General features: G+C 36.4%; 1 protein-coding gene across 1 annotated transcript in view; it reads right to left on the bottom strand.

Annotated features, from left to right (window-relative positions):
- Positions 1-22,681, bottom strand: part of DPYD (dihydropyrimidine dehydrogenase) — a 930,468-nt gene that overhangs the window by 638,348 nt on the left and 269,439 nt on the right. Inside the window, exon 8 of the mRNA XM_005888124.3 lies at positions 15,620-15,707. Within this exon, the coding sequence (XP_005888186.1) occupies positions 15,620-15,707 (88 nt within the window). The remainder of the gene's footprint in view (positions 1-15,619; positions 15,708-22,681) is intronic.

Below are 22,681 nucleotides of genomic sequence, written 5' to 3'. Positions count from 1 at the left end.
GTATTACACTAAAAAGTTAACTTGATTTTCATTATATGTAGACTTTTATGTAAAAGTTTCTCTTGTCTCAAAACTATGAGAAAATATAAGCAATTAATATTCTTAAGTAATCCCTTATTCTACAGTCTGCTGGCCAAATCTGGTCTTCTATCTACAATACAGTTTTACTGACACACAGCCATCTGTGTTCATGCATTTACATATATTCTATTCTACGCCTGCTTTTTCACTATAAAGGCAGAGAGTTTGGTAGTTGGGACAGACACAATATGGCCTACAAAACCTAAAAGTAAATACTGATTTCTGTTTTTTAGAGAAAAATTTCACTGACTTCTCATTTGACTTTTTTTTTTTTACCAGTTAGAATCTCAAATAGACATTAATATTTAAGTTCTGTCTTTTAATATTCCCTGACCCTTTTAAACTGAACTCCTTGCTGAATTTTGCACTCTCTTCCCATCCTGTCAGCTTATAATCCAACTGAGGTCCTCATGAATTCAAAAAAATAATTTTATTTTACTCAGAGAGATTCTTCTAATTCATTCTCTTGATTAATTCTGCATTAACCTATATATCTTTAACATTTATTACATCTAATATTATCACTGCAAGTTTCTGTTGGTGATAATTAGGATGCAAATAAAAGTATTAAAAGTCCTTATATACCACCTCACACCCATTACTTTGGCTGCTAACAAAAAATCAGAAAATAGTAAGTGTTGGCAAGAATGTGGAGAAATTGTAATCTTTGTGCATTGCTGGTGGAAATATAAAATGATGCAGTCATTATAGAAAACATTATGGAATTTCCTTGAAAAATTAAACATAGGATCACTGCATGATCCAGCAATTCTACTTCTCGGTATACACAAAAAACAGGTGAAGGCAGAGACTTGAAGAGATTATTTGTATACTCATGTTCATAGCAGTATTATTCACAACAGCCAAAAGATGGAAATAACCCAAGGGTCCACTGACAGATGAAAAGATAAACAAATGTGGTAATACATAAAACAGAAAGTTATTTAGCCTTAAAAATAAAAGGAATTTCTGACACATGCTCAAGCACAGATGAACCTTAAAGTGTCTGTATGTGTGTGTGGCCCGTCACTTGGTTGTGCCTGACTGTTTATGACTCCATGGACTACAGCCAGGTTCCTCTGTCCATGGGATTTTCCAGGCAAGAATACTGGAGTTGGTTGAGATTTCCTCCTCCAGAGGATCTTCCCCAACCAGGAATCAAACTTGTGTCTCTTGTGTCTCCTACATTGGCAGGCAGTTTCTTTACTACTGTGACACCTGGGAAGCTCAAACCTTGAAGACATTATACTAAGTGAAATAAGTCAGCACAAAAGAACAAATACTGTATGATGCCACCTATATGAAGTATCTAGTATAGTAGAATTTATAAATATGGAAAGTAGAAGAGTAGTTACCAGAGAACAGGGGGAAGGGAGAATAAGGCGTTGTTAAATGGGTATACAGCCTCAGTTGCGTGTTGAAAAGAGTTCTGTAGAGGAATGGTAGTGAGTGATCGTAGTGCAACAAGGTGAATGCACATAATGCCACTGAACAGTACACGTAAAAAATAGTTAAAATAATAAATTTCATTTTATGAGTACTTCACCACAATCTGTAAATGAATTTAAAAATTTAAATCATTATATATGACCAATACCATCTCACTGTATTGGTTAACGGTAAAACTTTGGTTTCAGATGGACCTGAATTCAAATCTTCTAGTAAAGACAAATTACTTAATTTCTTTCAGACACAATTTATATATGCATGAAATTAAAGAATCAGAAATATCTAAAATTACTTCAAGATAATTAAAACAATTCATATTTTATTATTATTATTAATTTCAATTAATTTATTTTAATTGGAGGCTAATTACTTTACAATATTAAAAACAAGTCAGTACTTCAAGAAATTTAGCTGCTATATGTGTTATATTTGTATGTGTTGCTCAGTCACCCAGTCATATCCAACTCTTTGTGACCCCATGGACTGCATCACGCCAGGCCTCCCTGTCCCTCACCAACACCCAAAGTTTGCCCAAGTTCATGTCCATTGCATTAGTAGTGCCATCCAGCCATCTCATCCTCTGACACCCTCTTCTTATGCCCTCAATCTTTCCCAGCATCAGGGACTTTTCCAAGGAGTTGGCTGCTTGCATCAAGTGACCAAAATATTGGAGATTCAGCTTCGGCATTCCAATGATATTGGAAGTCCTTCAATATATTCACATGTACACAATTCTTATTTATGAATATCATTAAAGTAAACATTATTTCGGAGAAGGCAATGGCACCCCACTCCAGTACTCTTGCCTGGAAAATCCCATGGACGGAGGAGCCTGGTAGGCTGCAGTCCATGGGGTTGCTAAGAGTCAGGCACGACTGAGTGTCGTCACTTTCACTTTTCACTTTCATGCACTGGAGAAGGAAATGGCAACCCACTCCAGTGTTCTTGCCTGGAGAATCCCAGGGACAGGGAAGCCTGGTGGGCTGCCGTCTATGGAGTCGCACAGAGTCGGACATGACTGAAGCAACTTAGCAGCAGCAGCAGCAGGCATTATTTTCTAAATCAATCAAAACCCTTAAATTTATTTTGCAATCTATAACCCTTAGCAGCTATGGTAGAAGTTTAATAACATACTTTGAAATATGATTAGCTGATGATAAGATTAAAAGAGTAAGAGCAGTGGCAATGCACCTGAATATGATATAGTCTTTATAAAATAAAAAAAAAAAAGACTTGTTTTCTTTCAGTAAAAGGAAAACAGTCATAGAAATATCAATTGCAGTAAATTTTAAAATAAATTATTCCAGCACTGACAAATTTATCAATAAAATATAAATATTAAGGTTTAAAAAACAAAACTGTCAGGTACATAAGAATGAAGTACAAAATAGGAATTTAAACAGCCAAGGTAGCAATTTTCCATTTAACATTACTTGTTTCCACTAAACTGGATGTACTGACATAATCTTTGACTAATTAACTCAATATCAACATCTTCTCCAAATTTAACTTACGAATTAAGAGTTGGATGCACAATTTATCTCCATAACACAAGCAAAGTGAACATCTGTTAATTTCCTGTCATGGAAGTTTGTGTTTGGGGAGGGGGGGTGTGAACAGAGCCTCTGATGTGTAATGTACTTCCCATCTGCACACCAGGTGGCACTGCATGGCTAATCAGAAGATAACACACATCAAGTTTCTCGCAAATTTTGAGATAAAAAAAGTAAATAAATCAAAATTTTGTTTTAAAACTTGTTTCTTCAATGTCTATGGCAAATATGCTTTTAAGTGTACTCTGAAGATTTATGTTGTTTTAATAAAATAAATTACTCATGATTGTAGTACTGTTTTCTTCATAATTAACTCCTTATATAACTTAAATAATATTATGAATATGAGTTTAAAAAATTAAGAAAGAGTAATCCAAGGAGATCCAACCAGTCCATTCTAAAGGAGATCAGTCCTGGGTGTTCTTTGGAAGGAATGATGCTAAAGCCGAAACTCCAGTACTTTGGCCACCTCATGCGAAGAGTTGACTCATTGGAAAAGACTCTGATGCTGGGAGGGATTGGGGGCAGGAGAGGGGACGACAGAGGATGAGATGGCTGGATGGCATCACCGACTCCATGGACATGAGTCTGAGTGAACTCTGAGAGTTGGTGATGGACAGGGAGGCCTGGCATGCTGTAATTCATGGGGTTGCAAAGAGTCGGACATGACTGAGCAACTGAAGTGAACTGAACTGAACTGAACTGAACTGAATGTAACCAATCTAAGTTCTCCCCCACTGACTTCCATTTATTCATTTAAATAAATTTATGTCATACAAAAGAGCCTTGAGGAATTCAGAGAATGATTTTGCTTGAGGCCCCCTAAACCATTCAAAGATAGGATCTGGAGAAAAAACAATTTGATACCAGTTTCAATTGAATTGTTTCTAAAATAGATGCATTACTTAAAATACTATGTCAATGAAGTCTCTTCAAAGCACGCCTCCTTCTTTAGAACACATTGCTTTTAAGCATTTATGTCAAAGAAGGTGTTCAAAAGCCCATGGAAAAGCGTATTTGTTCATCTGATCTAGTGCTCCTAGCCAAAGACTGTATAATCTAACCTGTATAAATAGTAAATAAGTGATAAATAAGACACAGATTAGCTTGCAAATTTTCTTATTTCTATTCCTTGGGAAAATTGACTTCTACTGATAGAACGCTAAAGCATATGTAGAAATATATCTAGTTTCCTCTAATTTACATCAACTCTGCCATTTCCATATCATTTCTCATGCCTCTCTTAAATCTTTCATTGTGTTTAATGGGTTCCTTTATCAAATTTTAAATACAGTGATTTACAAAAAGGTAAGATATACAGAGTTGTGTAATTTGTAATGTGAATAAAACTATCTTTACCCCAATAGTATGCCTCAACTCTAAATGGAAATCACTGATGTTTTATACATGTGTGTTTGATACAGTCATGAATTTTAGACACAAATTCATTGAACAGGGGGTTTGGAGACGGAGGTTGTGTACTGTGGCATTTCTTAATACTTCTATGATAATATACACTGTCTAAGTGATATCTAATTTTGTTAATTATTTCAAAGTTTATCCTTCAACATCAAAATTCTAGCTGTAGAGGATAACCCATGCCTAAAGGATGATTACTATACTTAAGAAAATCCATCCTAACTTCCATAGTGAAAGTTCAATAATATCCCATTCCAAGTTCAGACGATGATTTTCACTCACCAAAAAAATGTAACCATCAGTCATAAGCCATTGTGTGCATGCGTGCTCAGTGGCTTTGTCATGTCTGACTTTTTGTGACCCTTTGAACTGTATCCCATCATGCTGCCCTGTCCTTGGGATTTTCCCAGCCAGAATACTGGAGTGGATTTCCATGCCCTTCTCCAGGGCATCTTCCCGAGCCAGGGATGGAACCCATGACTCCTGCACTTCATGCATTGCAGTTGTATTCTTTACCACTGAGCCATCAGGGAAACCCATAACTCATTGAGAACTGCTAAAAGAAAAAATAAATAAAATAAAGTACAGTGCTTTAAAAATGGGTTCCTGTTACTTCAGCAACTACTGTAAGTGAAATATATTTTCATTCTATAAAAAATATATAGAGAAATATAATGGAAATGCCTCCATGTCTTTATCCAAAGAAATCCAAAGATGCATTCAATATTTTAAAATATAATTACATTCCTTTATAAAATTTTAAATAAAAAGAACATGAACTACAGAATATTTTATAATAATCATCTTGCTAAATAAATTACTTCCTTTTTGACTACTATATGGAAGTAGTAAATATGCTTAAAATCAATGGTTAGTTCAATAGATATTTATTGAGCACCTATAATATTCCAGAAATTCTACCAGCAGAAAAATCTATTTTTTAAAAAAGATTTTCTTGTATCATTATCTTTACCATAAAATACTTACTAAACACCCTCAAGCAAATAGCTTTGCCTTTACTAAAAATGCTCAAAAATACCTAATATTCAACAACATTATAATATTTGGTGTAATGATTTGGCATAAATGTAAAAATGTTATTAACTAAACCATTTAGAATTAGAAACTTATTGCCCTGAATAGGTCTTCACAGGTGGCACTAGTGGTAAAGAATCTATCTGCCAAAGCAAGACATAAGAATTGGGGTTCAATCCCTGGGTTGGGAAGACACCCTAGAGGAGGGCATAGGAGCCCACTCCAGTGTTCTGGCCTGGAGAATCCCATAGACAGAGGAGCCTGAAGGGCTACAGTTCACAAGGTCACAAAGAGTCAGACACAACTGAAGCAACTTAGCATGCATGCATGCCTCTGAGCAGGTAATGAAAATCATGAACATATCTTTGTATTTTGTCAAAAATAAGGTACCTGAAAACTACATGAATTTTAAAAAGGTTAATTGATCAAGTATAGTTTCCAACTTCTTAAGAAATCATTATGCCATTTTTTCAACTTTTTCCTTTGTTTCTCTTTTCACTTTTTCAATTTATTGTTGTTCAGTCATTCAGTCATGTCCAATTCTTTGTGACCACATATACTGCAGCACACCAGGCTTCCCTGTCCTTCACTATTTCCCAGAGTTTGGTCATACTCAAGTCCACTGAGTCAATGATGCCATCCCACCATCTCATCCTCTGTCACCTGCTTCTCTTGCCCTCAATTTTTTCCAGCATCAGAGTCTTTTCCAATGAGTTGGCTCTTAGCATCAGGTGGTCAAAGTATTGGAGCTTTAACTTCAGCATCCGTCCTTCCACAAAACATTTAGGGTTCATTCCCTTTAGGATTGACGATTGATCTCCTTGCTGTCCAAGGGACTCTCAAGAGTCTTCTCCAGCACCACAGTTCTAAAGCATCAATTCTTTGGCACTCAGCCTTCTTTATGGTCCAACTCTCACATCCATACGTGATTACTGGAAAAACCATAGCTTTGACAATATGGACCTTTGTTGGTAAAGTGATGTCTCTGGTTTTTAATACACTGCCTATGTTTGTCATAGCTTTTCTTTCAAGGAGTAAGCATTTTTAGTTTCATGGTTACAGTCACCGTCCACAGTGATTTTGATCATTAAATTTCAAAAAGTCATATTGACATACTAAATGTCTCAAGAAACATGCTAAAACTGTAGAATACATTTAAAAAACTAATCTCAGCTCTCACAGGTTTTTAATATTGTGTATTTGTGCATGCGGTGTAGGAGTGAATATATGCACATAACCAAAAATAAGATGAAAAATAAATTCAGCCCTATAAATAACAAATAAAACATTTTGCTATGTGTGAACATAGAGCAAACGTTTATATCAGCAGGATGAGTATAAGAGTCTCATGCAGGAAATATCATTTGAAATTAATAAGTATTCATTTTACCATATGGAGACAGACAAAGTTTTTCTCAGAGTATAAGCCAAGGTATAATGGTGGGAGACTATAGGTTACCTGTGAGGAATGGCTAGAAATGTGATAGTGGGAAGGTTAAAAAGGGGTATATTTTGGACCGCTATGATAGTCAGTTGAAAGTCATACTAAGAAAATATGACTTATTCTGAATGTACTGACAGTCAAAAAAAAGTATCGAGACATATATAACTTATCTTTATGTAGTGTTACTGTAGGTGGAAAGTTCTTCATATCAGAGTATCATATAACAGCAAAGGATGAGATGGTTAGATAGCATCACCAACTCAATGGACATGAATCTGACTGAGCAAACTCTGGAGGGGAGAGAAGGACAAGGGAAGCCTGACATGCTGCAGTCCATAGGGTTGCAAAGAGTCAGATACGACTTAGTGACTGAACAACAAAAAAGATTACTCAGAGAAGCAGTGATATGTATCCTAGGGACCAGATTTACTCTTCCTGACATGATTAGAATGGTCTCCTAATGTAACTGAACTGTTTAGGAATCAGTATCAGCTTGGTAAACTTAGAACAAGGAAATTTAGAGGAGAATGGACTTAATATATATCTTCATGATAGGGGATCAAATAACTCCAGGTTCTTTGACTTAGATGCCTTTAAAAAGACACCGCCAATTTCCTCAGATTCTTCCCCGCAACCCCTGCTGCCTTTTCTATGATTGGAAAGTTGACCAGCCCCTATTAACTGCTTCTGCAGATTAAGATGCACTTTCTATAGATATGTTAATATGATCAAAGACTAATTGCCCTACATCTATTTTATCTCCTTCTGGGGGCTTTGCTTGAACCCATTAAGTGATGATTTAATGAACTCTCAGCTGGAATTCTATTTCCCTCATTTCTGAATTCTTGGGAACCATCTCACAATTATACCAGAGTACTTACAAATGACACTACAGTAGACATTACTGCAAATTAAAAAATGTGGATTGGCAAAATATCCATGATCTTTCTTTCACTTACAATTAAGTCAGGTTTATTATTTTAAAATAATCTATTCAGAATTTTGCATAATTCTTAAACAACTTCAGGTTTTCAGAAATGGGTGGTCTAAAAACCCCATTTAATTTTCTTCTAAATAAATGGAAGTATATGTGATTGTGTACAATTTAGAAACTCCTGATTAAAAAGCTAATTAAGAATAACTTTTACAGAGAAGAATTCTGGCTCTAAGAAGGCACGAGAGATTTAACTAAAGGCCACACTAGCAAATTTAATACCGAGGTCTCTCAATGGATTTTCTTAATTGTAATTATCTCTTCTTCAGCTGTTACAATATTTGGGCATCATCACATTTAAAAAATATTCTTTTCTGATAGCAACGGAAGAAACTCAATGGTGGTAACAATAAGAAAAGTAAGGCTAAGAATAAAGCCTAATTCTTTCAGATTATGAAGTTCCATGTTCAAGATCATTAAGTAGAACTCCCCAATATAAACAACTGTCATCAACTAACATGTTGATTTTCAGTCATTATGTCTGCAATAATTTTTTTTTCTTTTTTTCTTTTTTTAAATTTATTTATTTTAATTAGAGGCTAATTACTTTACAATATTGTATTGGTTTTGCCATACATCAACATGAATTTGCCACGGGTGTACATGTGTTCCCAATCCTGAACTCCCCCTCCTATCTCCCTCCCCATACCATCCCTCTGGGTCATCCCAGTGCACCAGCCCCAAGCATCCTGTATCCTGCATCAAACCTGGACTGGTGATTCATTTCATATATGATATTATACATGTTTCAATGCCATTCTCCCAAATCATCCCACCCTCACCCTCTCCCTCTCCCACAGAGTCCAAAAGACTGTTTTATACATCTGTGTCTCTTTTGCTGTCTCACATACAGGGTTATTGTTACCAGCTTTCTAAATTCCATATATATGCGTTAGTATACTGTATTGGTGTTTTTCTTTCTGGCTTACTTCACTCTGTATAATCGGCTCCAGTTTCATCTACCTCATTAGAACTGATTCAAATCTTTTTTAAATTTTTCTTCTTTTTTTGTTTTTTTTTTGTTTTTTGGCTATGTTGGGTTTTTGTTGCTGTGAAGGCTTTTCTCTAGTCGCAGCAAGCAGGGGGTATGCTCAGTTGTGGTGCAAGGGCTTCTCATTGTGATGGCTTCTGTTGTTGCAAAGTATGGGATCTAGGGAGCCCAGGCTTCAGTAGTAGCAGTTCTCAGACTCTAGAGGCTCAACAGCTGTGGTGCTTGGGCTAGTTTTTCAGTGGCACGTGGGATCTCCTGGACCAGGTATCAAACTGGCATCTCCTGCATTAGCATACCACTGAGCCACTAGGGAAGCCCTGCAACAGCTTTTTATGCCAAAGTATAGGCGTTTGCCAGCTTCCCAGGTGGCGTTAGTGGCAAATAACCTGCCTGCCAATAGAGGAGATGTAAGACACTTGGGTTTGATTCCAGGGTTGGGAAATAAATGCAAACATCTATGCTAAGTCGCCAAAGGGGTCTCGAAGAGTTGAACATGACTGAAGCAACTTCCCACACATAGATGTTTGCATTTATTACATTTTTTCCACATTCTGTATAAAATTATCTTTCCATGTTTTGATTGCCATTTACTAGTTTTCTTTAACATTGCTTAACCTTAATTTTTATCCTTAAAATAGAGTTTATAATATCTACTTCAAAGGTCATAATAAAATTGAATGGCATAAATTATATTAAAGACTGAGAATAGAATATTTTAGCTAATACTGCTACTACTATCATTATCACTACCACTAATATCACTGTCCCTACTTTTTATTTCATTTATATTGTAACACTACCTTAAAAATAATGTAGTAGCTATTTTGCCTTGTGTTTGATTAATATTGTAATACCCTAAAACTCCAACATATTTTAACATCCTACCAACTTATTTTGGCAAATAGTCAAAACAGCTGCATTAATATCAATAATTTAAAAATACTTATAGAGTTCCTACTACGTGCCAGGAACTATGCTAGACATTGAAGATTTATCAATGTGTAAAGACGCTTACTCCTTGGAAGGAAAGTTATGACCAACCTAGATAGCATATTCAAAAGCAGAGACATTACTTTGCCAACAAAGGTCCATCTAGTCAAGGCTATGGTTTTTCCTGTGGTCATGTATGGATGTGAGAGTTGGACTGTGAAGAAGGCTGAGTGATGAAGAATTGATGCTTTTGAACTATGGTGTTGGAGAAGACTCTTGAGAGTCCCTTGGACTGCAAGGAGATCCAACCAGTCCATTCTAAAGGAGATCAGCCCTGGGATTTCTTTGGAAGGAATGATGCTAAAGCTGAAACTCCAGTACTTTGGCCACCTCATGCAGAGTTGACTCATTGGAAAAGACTCTGATGCTGGGAGGGATTGGGGGCAGGAGGAGAAGGGGATGACAGAGGATAAGATGGCTGGATGGCATCACCGACTCAATGGATATGAGTCTGAGTGAACTCCGGGAGTTGGTGATGGACAGGGAGGCCTGGCGGGCTGTGACTCATGGGGTCGCGAAGAGTCAGACATGACTGAGCGACTGAACTGAACTGAACTGAAGGCACACAGACTCTTCAAACTACAAGGGTTTTAACAACTGGTGGTGGAAATAAATACATAACCAGTCTACTATGATACATGGAAATAAATGCTAAAATCTGATCTAGACATCCAGAGAGGGAACAGAAACATGATGGTGTGATGACTGGTGATGGTGAAGTGGCTTTATTTGTCCACGGTAAAGAGTGAAGGTAGGGGATGGATCATTATAAGCAAAGAGAATTACATGAAGTAGAAAAAGGTACATGTAAAAACACAAATATGAAAACAGTGACAGTTCTGGGTTCAGGCAACACCAGGTCCAAAAATTGATTTTAAAAGATTGAGATGAGGTAAAACTGAAAATATTTCAAATGTCTGCAACACCTAATGTAATAAGTCACTAAAGACATAAGTTGTTAATAAATTATGAAAAGCCTTGGCAGTCTATTTTAAGGAATTTTTCCTGTATTTTGAAGAAAATAAGGAGCTATTGAATGGGGAATGGGGGAATCTAAATGAGAGAATGATGTGATGAGATCTAATTTTAAAAAGATCACTATTTCTGTTGTTTGGCTAATAGTGGCCAAGAAAACTGGTTAGGAGGCTAAGGAGTAGCCTAGTAACATGAAAGGAGGAGAATAGTGACAGTCACAAGTAAACTCAAGAGAAATCTTTGGAGTCGACACAAGTAAAGCATAGGGTGGTGATATTCAGCTTTTTAATATCCTCCTGCAGTCTCTGCTCCCTTTGTATCTATTGTGACTATAATTATGCATTTTACTCCTATTTACCCCATAATTCTTTCTCTCCCCCAAGTATTAAAAACAAAAATTCAGAAAAAAACTACTTTGTCAAAAGAATATATAAAGCATTACACCTTTTCTGAGAGTGCCTTCGTGGATGTTCCTTCCCTTACACGTTTGTTTAGTTTTTTCATCACTGTCATGCTTTATGAGAATATAAGAAGTAAATTACCATAAAACGGACGATCAGAAATGGGAAGAGAGGGACTTCCCTGGCAGTCCAGTGGTTAAGAATCCACCTTCCAAAGCAGAGGATGCAAGTGCGACCCCTGGTTGGGGAACCAAGATTCTACATGCCTCGGGCAACACAACTAGAGAGCGCCCATACCCCAAAAGACCTAGTGAAGCCAAAAAAAAAAAATGGGGTGGGGAGGGAAATAGGCTACTTTGAATTAAATGTTAAGGGTTTGATTCTTCAGTCACCTAGAACAGTGATACTCAGATTGGCTCTAGAATATAATCACCCAAAGAACTAAAACAAAAAGAAACAAATATTTAGAATACTGTAATCATGCAAAACCTATTTAATTCACTCAGCAGCTGCTTATTGAGAGGGTTGTCGTGCTATGGGGAAAAGGCAAGTAGTGCTTTAGGGCCTTTACAATGTACAACAGCGGATTTTGAGCATTGACTACCAAACCACATTTTAAAAACACATTTCCCATATAATGCAATATGCATGTGCAAGCACATACACCAACCAAATACACATATGATGGAAAAACATTTTTCTCAAAATAATACTCACCCTAACAATGTGCAACACACTGATATTTTCTATTATTTTGTGCTCACTTTTAATAACAAAAAATGATGATTGTCATCCATTATATTGATTTTTTTTAATTTTATTTTATTTTTAAACTTTATATAATTGTACCAAAGAAAGCCATCCAATACTTTGAAAAAACCTTGTACAGAAGATGTTCTAACTTTATTTCTAAACACTGACAGTAACATACTGTGCCAGTGCTTTTATTTCAATAAAAATATCAAAAATTTAAAGTCTTTGAAAAAAATACCAATTATCTCAAAGATAACTCAATCCAGTTTGAATAAGGCACAGAGCTTTATCTCACTTATTTTTATTTCACTTAGAAAAAACTAAACCTCTCATGGGTAAAGAGACATACTTTTTCAGTCTCACAATGATGTATGTACAATGAGATAGTTTCCTTAATGGATTCTGTTAGAATTTGGAAAAAAACTAAAAGTGAGCAACTTTTCACCAGCAATAGCACAAACAATATTAAAAATCAGTAATCTTCAGAATCTGAGATGGACTTACATGCTATGGACTTAGGCATGGACTTACAAAGCTATCCTTCATAAGTCATATTTAATTAAAACGTAAGTTTTTATTTTTCCTTTAGACTAACACAGAATGAGACATAGTTACAAACATAGGTCTAAAATATGATATTCCCAATGACAGAAAGAGAAAATACTCCATTATCATTATAACCAACAGGTTGAGTGCTAAGTTCTGAGTTTCTTTCTTGGCTATTACCTGCTTACCGATTTCTCTCAATAAGGATTCTATGTGTCAAATACAAATAATGATGCACATCAAGGGCGAAACTTCTATTTTTTCCCTCTTTATATATCTATCATCCTCCTTCTCTATAGGAATAGAAGTTTAATGGAGCACTATGTCCACTCAGCTAGAGGCTATATTTCCCTGCAACCTGTGCTGCCAGGTATGTTTATATTACTAGGGTGTAGACAATAAGATAAAAACAGAAGTAACACGTGCAGTGTCTGGGTCATAAATTTAAGAGGAAAGGAACTCCCTTTCTTATTTCCAATTTTTGTTAGCAGGAATGTGGAAAGACTGGCCACCTAAGAACCAAAGATGGAAGGCATGTGTTGAGGATGGTTCACACTGTTAAACTGAGAGAGGACTAAACATATATCTTGTTTAAGTCTTTATTATTTTCCTTTCTTAAAGTGGCCAAACCTATATCCTAAGTGATATAGAATTCCTATTCCAAAATTTACTTCTCTATCCTAAGTAGGAAAAGGTAGGTAAACAAAGTGAGTGAAGTCGAATTACAATATAGAAGCATGGTGAATGAACAAAAGCATGTAAAGATGTGAGGCTGTCTAAGTAATAGGCTGTCAGATGGTAATAGAAAGGTCATAAATTCCCAACTTGGCAATCAAGAGTGTCAAGTAAGTACTTCCTGGAGAGCAAAGCTACTTGTCTCCTATACACAGAACACCATTCTCCTTTTTTTTTTTTTTTTTTTTTGACAAGATGAAACTTTCTTGTACATATTTCATAGAGAATACTCAAAGAGAACATAACTGCATTCTACACATCACTACACTAAAATGTCAAAAGATTCACTTCTCAGCATGAAAATGCACAGGAACATAAATATGAAAGGACTTCACATTTTAAGTGCTTTATTCACACCTCAATGCAGAGTCAAATGGAGTTTTGTGAATGGGATGTAGCACTATCAAATAACATATGTAAGGGGACTTAATGGAATAAAAGAAAACTCTGAAACATTCCTGATTCTTGCAGATGGAAGATAGCACTTTATAACTGAAACCACTCAGACTTATAAAACTTTCAATTCTTCCCAATTTTGTTATAATTTGCTTCTTGAGCAGTTAATTTGGAGATGTTTCAGCGTATCAGCTGTTTATTTGGCCCCTATCTCTTCAGTACAGAGCTTCTTTGTGGACAAAGTTCATAGAGATACATGAAACTGCATTAGCATATACAATTCCATATCTTTTACATACAACTGCTATAGGAAACTACAATGGCGAATTTCAAATAGCTATTTGAAAACATTACCAATGTTTCAGACCTATTGCCTGACTAAATTTTTCATTTATTATTAACTAAACACATTTTCCCTGGAAAAGGAAATGCCAACCCACTTCAGTACTCTTGCCTGGGAAATCCCACAGAGAGGAGCCCTAGTGGGGCTACAGTCCACCATGTCACAAAGAGTTGCACACGACTTAACAATTAAAGAACAACAGAACATATTTTAATATGAATTTGATGAGAGTAAAAGCAACTTAATGATTCAATTTTGCTGGTATTGGTAGAATATATGTGAAAAAAATACTTTCCCTATTTCTTTATGTAAAATTCTCAGTACAAATGTAATATTGAAAAATAAAGCCAAAGTCAAGGGTAATTTTCTCTTTCCTGTTTTTATCTCACATAATTATTATACTTAAATAACCTAGAGAAATACTGATGACAATGGCAATCAAGTTTATGAAAGAAAGGAGGTTGAATAAAGACATTTAGGAGCTAGAAGGCAGTGAAAATTTGTTTGCCTCTTCCTAATTTTTCACCTAAGTAAAGGGAGTGACAAGATGGTTTTAAGACTTGCTATCAACTGACCAGTAAGAGAAGATATACCATCTTGATAAAAATTTAGTAGGCAAAAAAGCATTCCTGATGATTTTATTCTAGAAACATATGAAAAATGACAGCCCCAAAATAAATGTTACCTAGCATGTGATTACTTAAAGAGATGGAACAGTTTTTACTTCTGTGTAGGTTTACTAGACATTTATATTCAAAGAAAGTGAACTAGAGAGGAGATGACAAACTAAAAGACCTGAGATGCACTTACTCAGTTTATATGCCAATCACTGTTCATAATATGATCATATAAGAGAATAAATACAAAGTTCACAAGACAAAGAATAAATTATATCAACAGTGTGTTCTCTTTGGTCTCAGTACAGAGTAAGGGAAAGGGGAACATGTTAGAAAACTCAATCTCCCTGGGATAGTTAGGCAAAATATGGAACCATAGGGCACATTGATTGACTTAGCAGTTGTACACTATGTGATATTCAGAACTGTGATCAAACATCTTTATAATTCAGCCAAATATGAAAAGTCTTTAGAAAATATCAAAAAAAGTAGAAAAAGAAAATGAGCCAATTCTACCTCTTAATATCAATTTAACTAATTTGTTTTATCATAAAGAGAAAGCTACAGCATCTAGATATTTCTAAGCCTGAATTCTGAGCTTCTGTGGCATGACCTGAAAACACTTTGCATCTTAGATGTTTACTGGTGATGAGAATATGGTGAGAGAATGGAAAGATAAAGACTGTCTTGTCCAAGTCAATCTATAATGAGGTGAGAAAGTGCAACTCATTATAAAACAGAAAATTTTCTTTGGCCATTCATTTCTATCTGCTCTTTTCTGAACAGACACAACTTCTACCATAAAAATGTCTGAAGGTAGTTATTCTTCTGAATACTGTCAGGAAGTAAAAAAAAAAAAAAATTATAAAGAAAAATATTTGAAAATAAGCTACTTACCTATCCCAATGAAAGCAGCTTTGTACCCTTCTTCTTTCAAAGTACTAAGAGTAATGTCATTCACTGAAAGGCTTTTACCACAAATTATCTGTAAAGAAGGATTTTGGTAATTAGATTTTGGCATTTGAATAATTAAAATCTTAATCTTTAACATCAAAATAATCTAGCTTAATACACACATATATAATTCCATATATATATATATATGAAAATATTTTGTCTTTTAGTATATAGGCTTACATATATAAAATAGTATACAAATAGAACACTAACATATTCTACTTAATGGCTAAATGCATTTTTGCCTTTTAATTAAGTGGCAGAAGAAAAGTTAGCAATTTAAAATCAAGTCAGTAAATTTTCACAGGTTTCTCAGTATGTTCAAGGCACTATGTGTGGTATTTTAAAGAATAAAATGATAAATGAGAGTTTCAGCCTAATGTACAGTCAAGATCTGTGCAGAAGATATACAGAAATAAGTATAACAAACAACAGAGTGTGATCAGCATTATGTCTACAAGAATTCAGGGGAGAGAGAGATTCGTTTTGGCTGGGGTCATACATACAAGAAAAAAGAGAGGTAGTAGGATTTCAATAAAGCCTTTTTTTTTTTTAATGAAGTATAGTTGATTTAAAATATTTTGTTTGTTTCAGGTGTACAGCAAAGTGATTTGTTTAAACATATATGTGTGTATATCTATATTCTTTTAAAAATTATTTTCCATTATATTTTAAGATACTGAATATAGTTCCCAGGCAATAAATCCCTTTTAAAAATCAATAGGATTTTGATAGTGGGCACTGTCCAGGGAAGATGAATAAAGTCAGGAGTCAGAGGTGGACACTCCTATTAAAAGTCACAATACATTGCTCAGTTCCCAGACATGAGCCAATTTTCAGATCTTGAACTTGCTGACTGAAGAGGTGGGCAGGTCGTGTAGAAAAAAACACCCTGCAACATCCTAGCAAGTAAATACTATAAAGATTCCTCTACTTCTTCAAAAGGAATTACGGCCATTTACCCATGTAACTGTATGCACACTGGGGAAGGGGAATAATCACACATTTTCAAGGACACTGGAAAAGGCTCTTCATTGACTTGATATCTGAGGAGCGGGGCCTACAGAGACAGGGTGAAAAATAGGCCTAGATAAAGTTCACAGTTGGCCTAAGTGGAGCACAGCTCCAGGTGTTACAGCAGGTAAATAACCAGGTATAAGCAGAGAAATGGGGGCAAGGGCCTAAACCACCCAACGTATAAGCAGCAGGAGTCCATAGACAGACAAAGTAAAGTAGGAGCCTTCAGACTTATAGGAAATAATATATTTAGGGTGATAAGAGTCCAAGTAGCAGGCAAAGAAAGGTAGGGAAAAGGGTGAATCTCCTGAATCCAAATGCAACCTTTTCTCCTTGGGCCCTCATTACCATAAGATTAGTCTAACAGATAAGAAGTAATCATTGTATAAGGACACCATGAGGCCATGACACTTTTAACTCAAGCTATATGGTGACAAAAATCCCTCCTTCCCCAGTGAATAGTCCACCCTTTCATTTGTAGGCCCCTCATAAGTGGCTTGCCAAAGAAACCTGGTGGCAGTTCCTGAAGTGCCTGCTCACTCTCCCTCTGAGAGCGTATCCTTGCTTAAATAAACTTTCACTTCACTTTCTTAACCTCTCTGCTTCATCTCTGAATTCTTTCGTGATGAAGAAAGAACCTCAAATTCACTGGCAACCCAGGTAGTGGTTATCCCCAAGCCTCTAGGTGCATAACCAAAATGTTAAATGTGTCAGTAGAAGTAACCCCCACAATGGGTCTCTGGTCTACAAAGTAAGAGCTATTATAGCTACAATAGTTGGGAAGGCCAGAAAACTTCTGAAACCCTGGTCAAGAGACTAAATCAAACACAATATCGTAGTCTGGAGTGGGTGGAATAGTGAGAGATGGTGGTGGTCTATGTTCTACTTCTGTTTCATTCCCCAGTCTGGCCCTGCTGAGATAAGATGATTCCTGGAGAATGTAAACTACTGCAGATTTGACCAAAGTGTAGTCCTGACTGCAGTGTCTATGGCAAATGTGGTATTACTGCAGATTAGGTAAGCCTACAGGTACACTGCACATGGCCATTGATTTGGTGAATGCGTACTTTTCATCCTGTTGCTGCGGAAAAGGATCGGAAACAGTTCACATTCATGGGAGAAACAAGAATATTCATTTACTGGTTTGCCTCAAGAATATGTCAATTATCTTCTACAATAATATACATAATCTGAAACAACCTGGCCATAGCATAGCATATCATTATGATCCCTTGCGTTGAAAACATCATGCTGACTGGACAACATAAGCAAGGAGTAGCTGGTATGCTGGAGACTTTAAGAAGCATAGACTCCAGAGGGCAGAAGATCAACCTCATGAATATCAGGGATTAGTCACTTCAATGAGGTCTACTTGTCAGGTATCTGTCAGTATATACTTCAAAAATAAAAGAATTTACTGCAATTTTGCACTCATTTACCAATATTAAATAAGGAAGCAAAATGTCTGGTAGGCTGCTTTGAGTTTTGAAGGCAATATGTTTCAAAAAACAAAGTCTCTAAACTGATTCATAGTGGAAGAACAAAGTTTATCCATTAAAAAATAATTGCAGCTAACCTGCATAGAGTACTTAACTAAGTGCAAAACTCTCTTTTAAGTACTGTAAAGAGGACTTTTTTCATCCTCACAATAGTGTTATGAAGTGGGATCATCAGGAAAATGGATGGGAATGGGTGGATTTAAGATGATCACTGTATCTACTACTGTGGGCAAGAATCCCTTAGAAAAAATGGAGTGGCCCTCATAGTCAACAAAAGAGTGTAAAATGCAGTATTTGGGTGCAATCTCAAAAATGACAGAATGATCTTCATTTTACAAATGATGATACTAAGGGACAAAAAAGCTTTGACAACCTTTACCAAAGTCAAATATGTACTTTAATGGCAGAAGCAGCACATATAACAGCTACGCGCTTAGGTCTGTTGAGGTTAAAAGGAGAATGAAGCACAGAGCAAGAACTATCCTCAGAAACACAGAACAACATATTGCATGTGGAGAACTACTGAAAATGTAATGTTTCTGGAGTGTAAAGCACAAAGCAAAGAATAGAAAGAGAAAGTAAGGGGACTTGGAATATAACATAGAGGGCACTTTTTTTTTTTTTTTTAACTAAAATACTAGTTCTAATTTTAATTTGAAAGTTTGTAAGCAGGGAACAACCAAGGTGAGATTAGTAACTGATAATTCAGAACTCTGGAATACATCAAATACTATGAAATAAACTGGATAATTAAACACATATATTAAAAGTATTTAATACTAAGTATCTAATAGTGGGTATTACTATTACAGTTAGTGGAATGAGATGCTATTGAAAGTATTGAATAATGAATCTTTAGAATTGCAATTTACTTTGCAAAGAGTAGACTTTGTATTAAACTATTTCTGATAAGAAAGAATGATAAAAGTTCTAGTGCTTATTTTTTTAATGATCTCAATCCCAATATATAATGAAGATTAGACATAAAAGAAAACTACAGGTCCAAATATTTTAAATAAAATTTTATTAATCTGAGTAAGTATACAGTTTCTAAAGCTGAGCAGTGTATTGCCCTGTCAATGGGCTTATCAACAGAATTGATGCTCATAATACTTGACGTTAGGTTTGGTTTATTAATTGGTCTCAGCAAAAAAAATTCAAGAAAGACCCCCTCTCTGAGGTGGTATTTGTGTGCCTGTGTGTGTGTTTGTGTGTATGGGTATGTGTAGTTTCGTAGGGGTGTTATGTGATTTATCAAAGGGGAATGAAAATATCCCAAATTTTCTACCCTGATAGAGTGAACATGCCCCTGAATATGTAACATACAAGAAGGATGCACAAACATTTTGCATTTCTCAGTCTGTTTCCACCCTAGAGGAAGCAAACAAGTTGAACTATACTTTTGTGTATAGAAAACTACAAAGATAAATAGTTTAATTCCCAGTGTTAATTTACTGGGACTAGGACCATCCGAGGTCAGGGGCAGCAGCTGAGAGGAGTTACCCCACATCCAACGTCATGGGCAGCGGCCCAGAGGAGCTACCCCACGTCCAAGGTCAGAGGCGGCAGCCGAGAGGAGCTACCCCACCTTTGAGGTCAGGGGCGGCAGCCAAGAAGAGCTACCCTATGTCCAAGGAGAAGTGGCTGTGCAGGCACAGGAGGGCCGAGAGGGAGCAACTCCACGTTCAAGGTCAGGAGGGGTGACCTCCTCCAAGGTAAGGAGCAGCAGCTGCACTTTCCTGAACCAGCCGTGAAGAGATACCCCACGTCCAAGGTAAGAGAAACCCAAGTAAGACGGTAGATGTTGCAAGAGAGCATCAGAGGGCAGACACACGGAAACCATAACCACAGAAAACTAGCCAATCTGATCATACGGACCACGGCCTCATCTAACTCAATGAAATTAAGCCATGCCATGTGGGGCCACCCAAGACGGACAGGTCATGGTGGAGAGGTTGACAGAATGTGGTCCACTGGAGAAGGGAATGGCAAACCACTTCAGTATTCTTGGTTGAGAACCCCATGAACAGTATGAAAAGGCAAAATGCTAGGATACTGAAAGCGGAACTCCCCAGGTTGGTAAGGGCCCAATAGGCTACTGTAGATTAGTGGAGAAATAACTCCAGAAAGAATGAAGGGATGGAGCCAAAGCAAAAACAACACCAAGTTGTGGATGTGACTGGTGATAGAAGCAAGGTCCAATGCTGTAAAGAGCACTATTGCATAGAAACCTGGAATGTTAGGTCCATGAATCAAGGCAAATTGGAAGTGGTCAAACAGGAGACGGCAAGAGTAAACATTGACATTGTAGGAATCAGCAAACTAAAATGGACTGGAATGGGTGAATTTAACTCAGATGACCATTATATCTACTACTGTGGGCAGGAATCCATTAGAAGAAATAGAGGAAAATCATGGTCAACAAGAGTCTGAAATGCAGTACTTTGATGCAATCTCAAAAACGATAGAATGATGTCTGTTCATTTCCAAGGCAAACCATTCAATATCACGGTAATCCAAGCCTGTGCCCCAATCAGTAATGCTGAAGAACCTGAAGCTGAATGGTTCTATGAAGACCTACGAGACATTTTAGAACTAACATCCAAAAAAGATGTCCTTTTCACTGTAGAGGACTTGAATGCAAAAGTAGGAAGTCAAGAAATACCTGGAGTAAAAGGCAAATTTGGCCTTGGAGTACAGAATGAAGCAGGGCAAACTATTCATGATTCTTGCATTTAGAAATACAAATTAAAATAACCAATAAAAAGAAAAGCACTCATAACAGAATTTTGTGTTTTTATACTTGTAATTAATTTTATTTGGCAGTGGTTAGGTGATGAAATGTGTATACAATCACCAAAGAAAAACTCTTCTAGCAAATATGAAATACAAATGTGCACACCTTTATGAAAACTGTTCAAAATAATGTTTGACTGTGGCTCAGATCATGAACTCCTTATTGCCAAATTCAGACTTAAATTGAAGAAAGTAGGGAAAACCACTAGGCCATTCAGGTATGACCTAAATCAAATCCCTTATGATTATGAAGTGAGAAATAGATTTAAGGGACCAGATCTGATAGACAGAGTGCCTGATGAACTATGGACAGAGTTTCGTGACATTGTACAGGAGACAGGGATCAAGACCATCCCTGCCGGAGTCCAGCTCCAGGAAATCAGCCTGAAGGGGTGAATGGTGTCGGCGGACAATGATGTAGCCTCTGACTCGAGGTTCGGGACTACTTGTTTATTTCAAGCTTCAGGTTTTCTTTATATGTTGACAAAAGCATTAGGTCAGAGGTTTGACATTTTTAGTTCCTCCACCCAGATTTATTATCTCCAGAAATCATTGTTGCCCTACAAGCAGAGTTCCTGCTTCAGGGATTCTCTCAGAATTGGCTTGACTATCTATTATCTACTTCCTCTTATGTGTCCTATACTTGTGATTACATTGTAACTCATGCTGCATTCCTCAGTTTATTTCTTATCTTTCTAAATCCTGTTTGCCCCTAGCATCTTAAGATCACTATCTCCTAAAAAGGCTTCTAAGCTATTCTTAATTATTCCTAAACCCTAAATTCAGCAAACTTCTTTTGCCATAAATATTCCCCTCACAAACAGGTCTCAGATAACAATCCTTCCCATGGCCTCAAGCTGCAGCCTACATGCTCATCCTGGAATATTCTTTGTAAAGATCCTTGAACCAATGTCAATGGTTACTTTACAGAATATTTTCTGGGCACAACTGCAGAAGACTTTGTGCTTTCTCATGCTTCTCTTAAGAACAATAAGCACCTTAACATTCTTTCCAGCCAACTCAACTGAAGAAAGGAAAGAACAAGTCAGAATCACAAGACCTAACTCCCTCATCCCAGGACCATGGGGTTACAGAGTTGGACACAACTTTACAACTGAACAACAACTTACACTAAGCTTGATGTGAAGTGAATTTTACCTGAATTTAGCTGGGATGTTTTAGAGTAGTCAGGCATATATTGCTAAAGCCATTAGAGGAAGGTATGCTGCTGCTAAGTCACTTCAGTCGTGTCCAACCCTGTGCGACCCCATAAATGGCAGCCCACCAGGCTCCCCCATCCCTGGGATTCTCCAGGCAAGAACACTGGAGTGTGTTGCCATTTCCTTCTCCAATGCATGAAAGTGAAAAGTGAAAGTGAAGTCGCTCAGTCGTGCCCAACTTTCTTCATTAAAATAAAAAAATTACTACAGAAATGTTACTATTATATTAATAAATCTAGAAAAAGAAAATATTTATTCAGTATGATAAAAATGTTATTTCATAGATCTGAAAAGATGCCATGTATTATCACATTTACAACATACTAGAGATTCCAGACAATGAAACAGTGGAAGAAAAAAGTATATATATATATATGTGTGTGTGTGTGTGTGTGTGTATAATATACATACATACATACATACAACGACAAATAGAGTTTTACTGTGACACAATCTTTGATTGGAAAAAT

This window comes from Bos mutus, chromosome 3, assembly GCF_027580195.1.
Source record: "Bos mutus isolate GX-2022 chromosome 3, NWIPB_WYAK_1.1, whole genome shotgun sequence".
Classification (NCBI taxonomy): domain Eukaryota; kingdom Metazoa; phylum Chordata; class Mammalia; order Artiodactyla; family Bovidae; genus Bos; species Bos mutus.
Note: the sequence above shows the minus strand (reverse complement) of the source record. Positions and strands in the feature narration are given on the sequence as shown.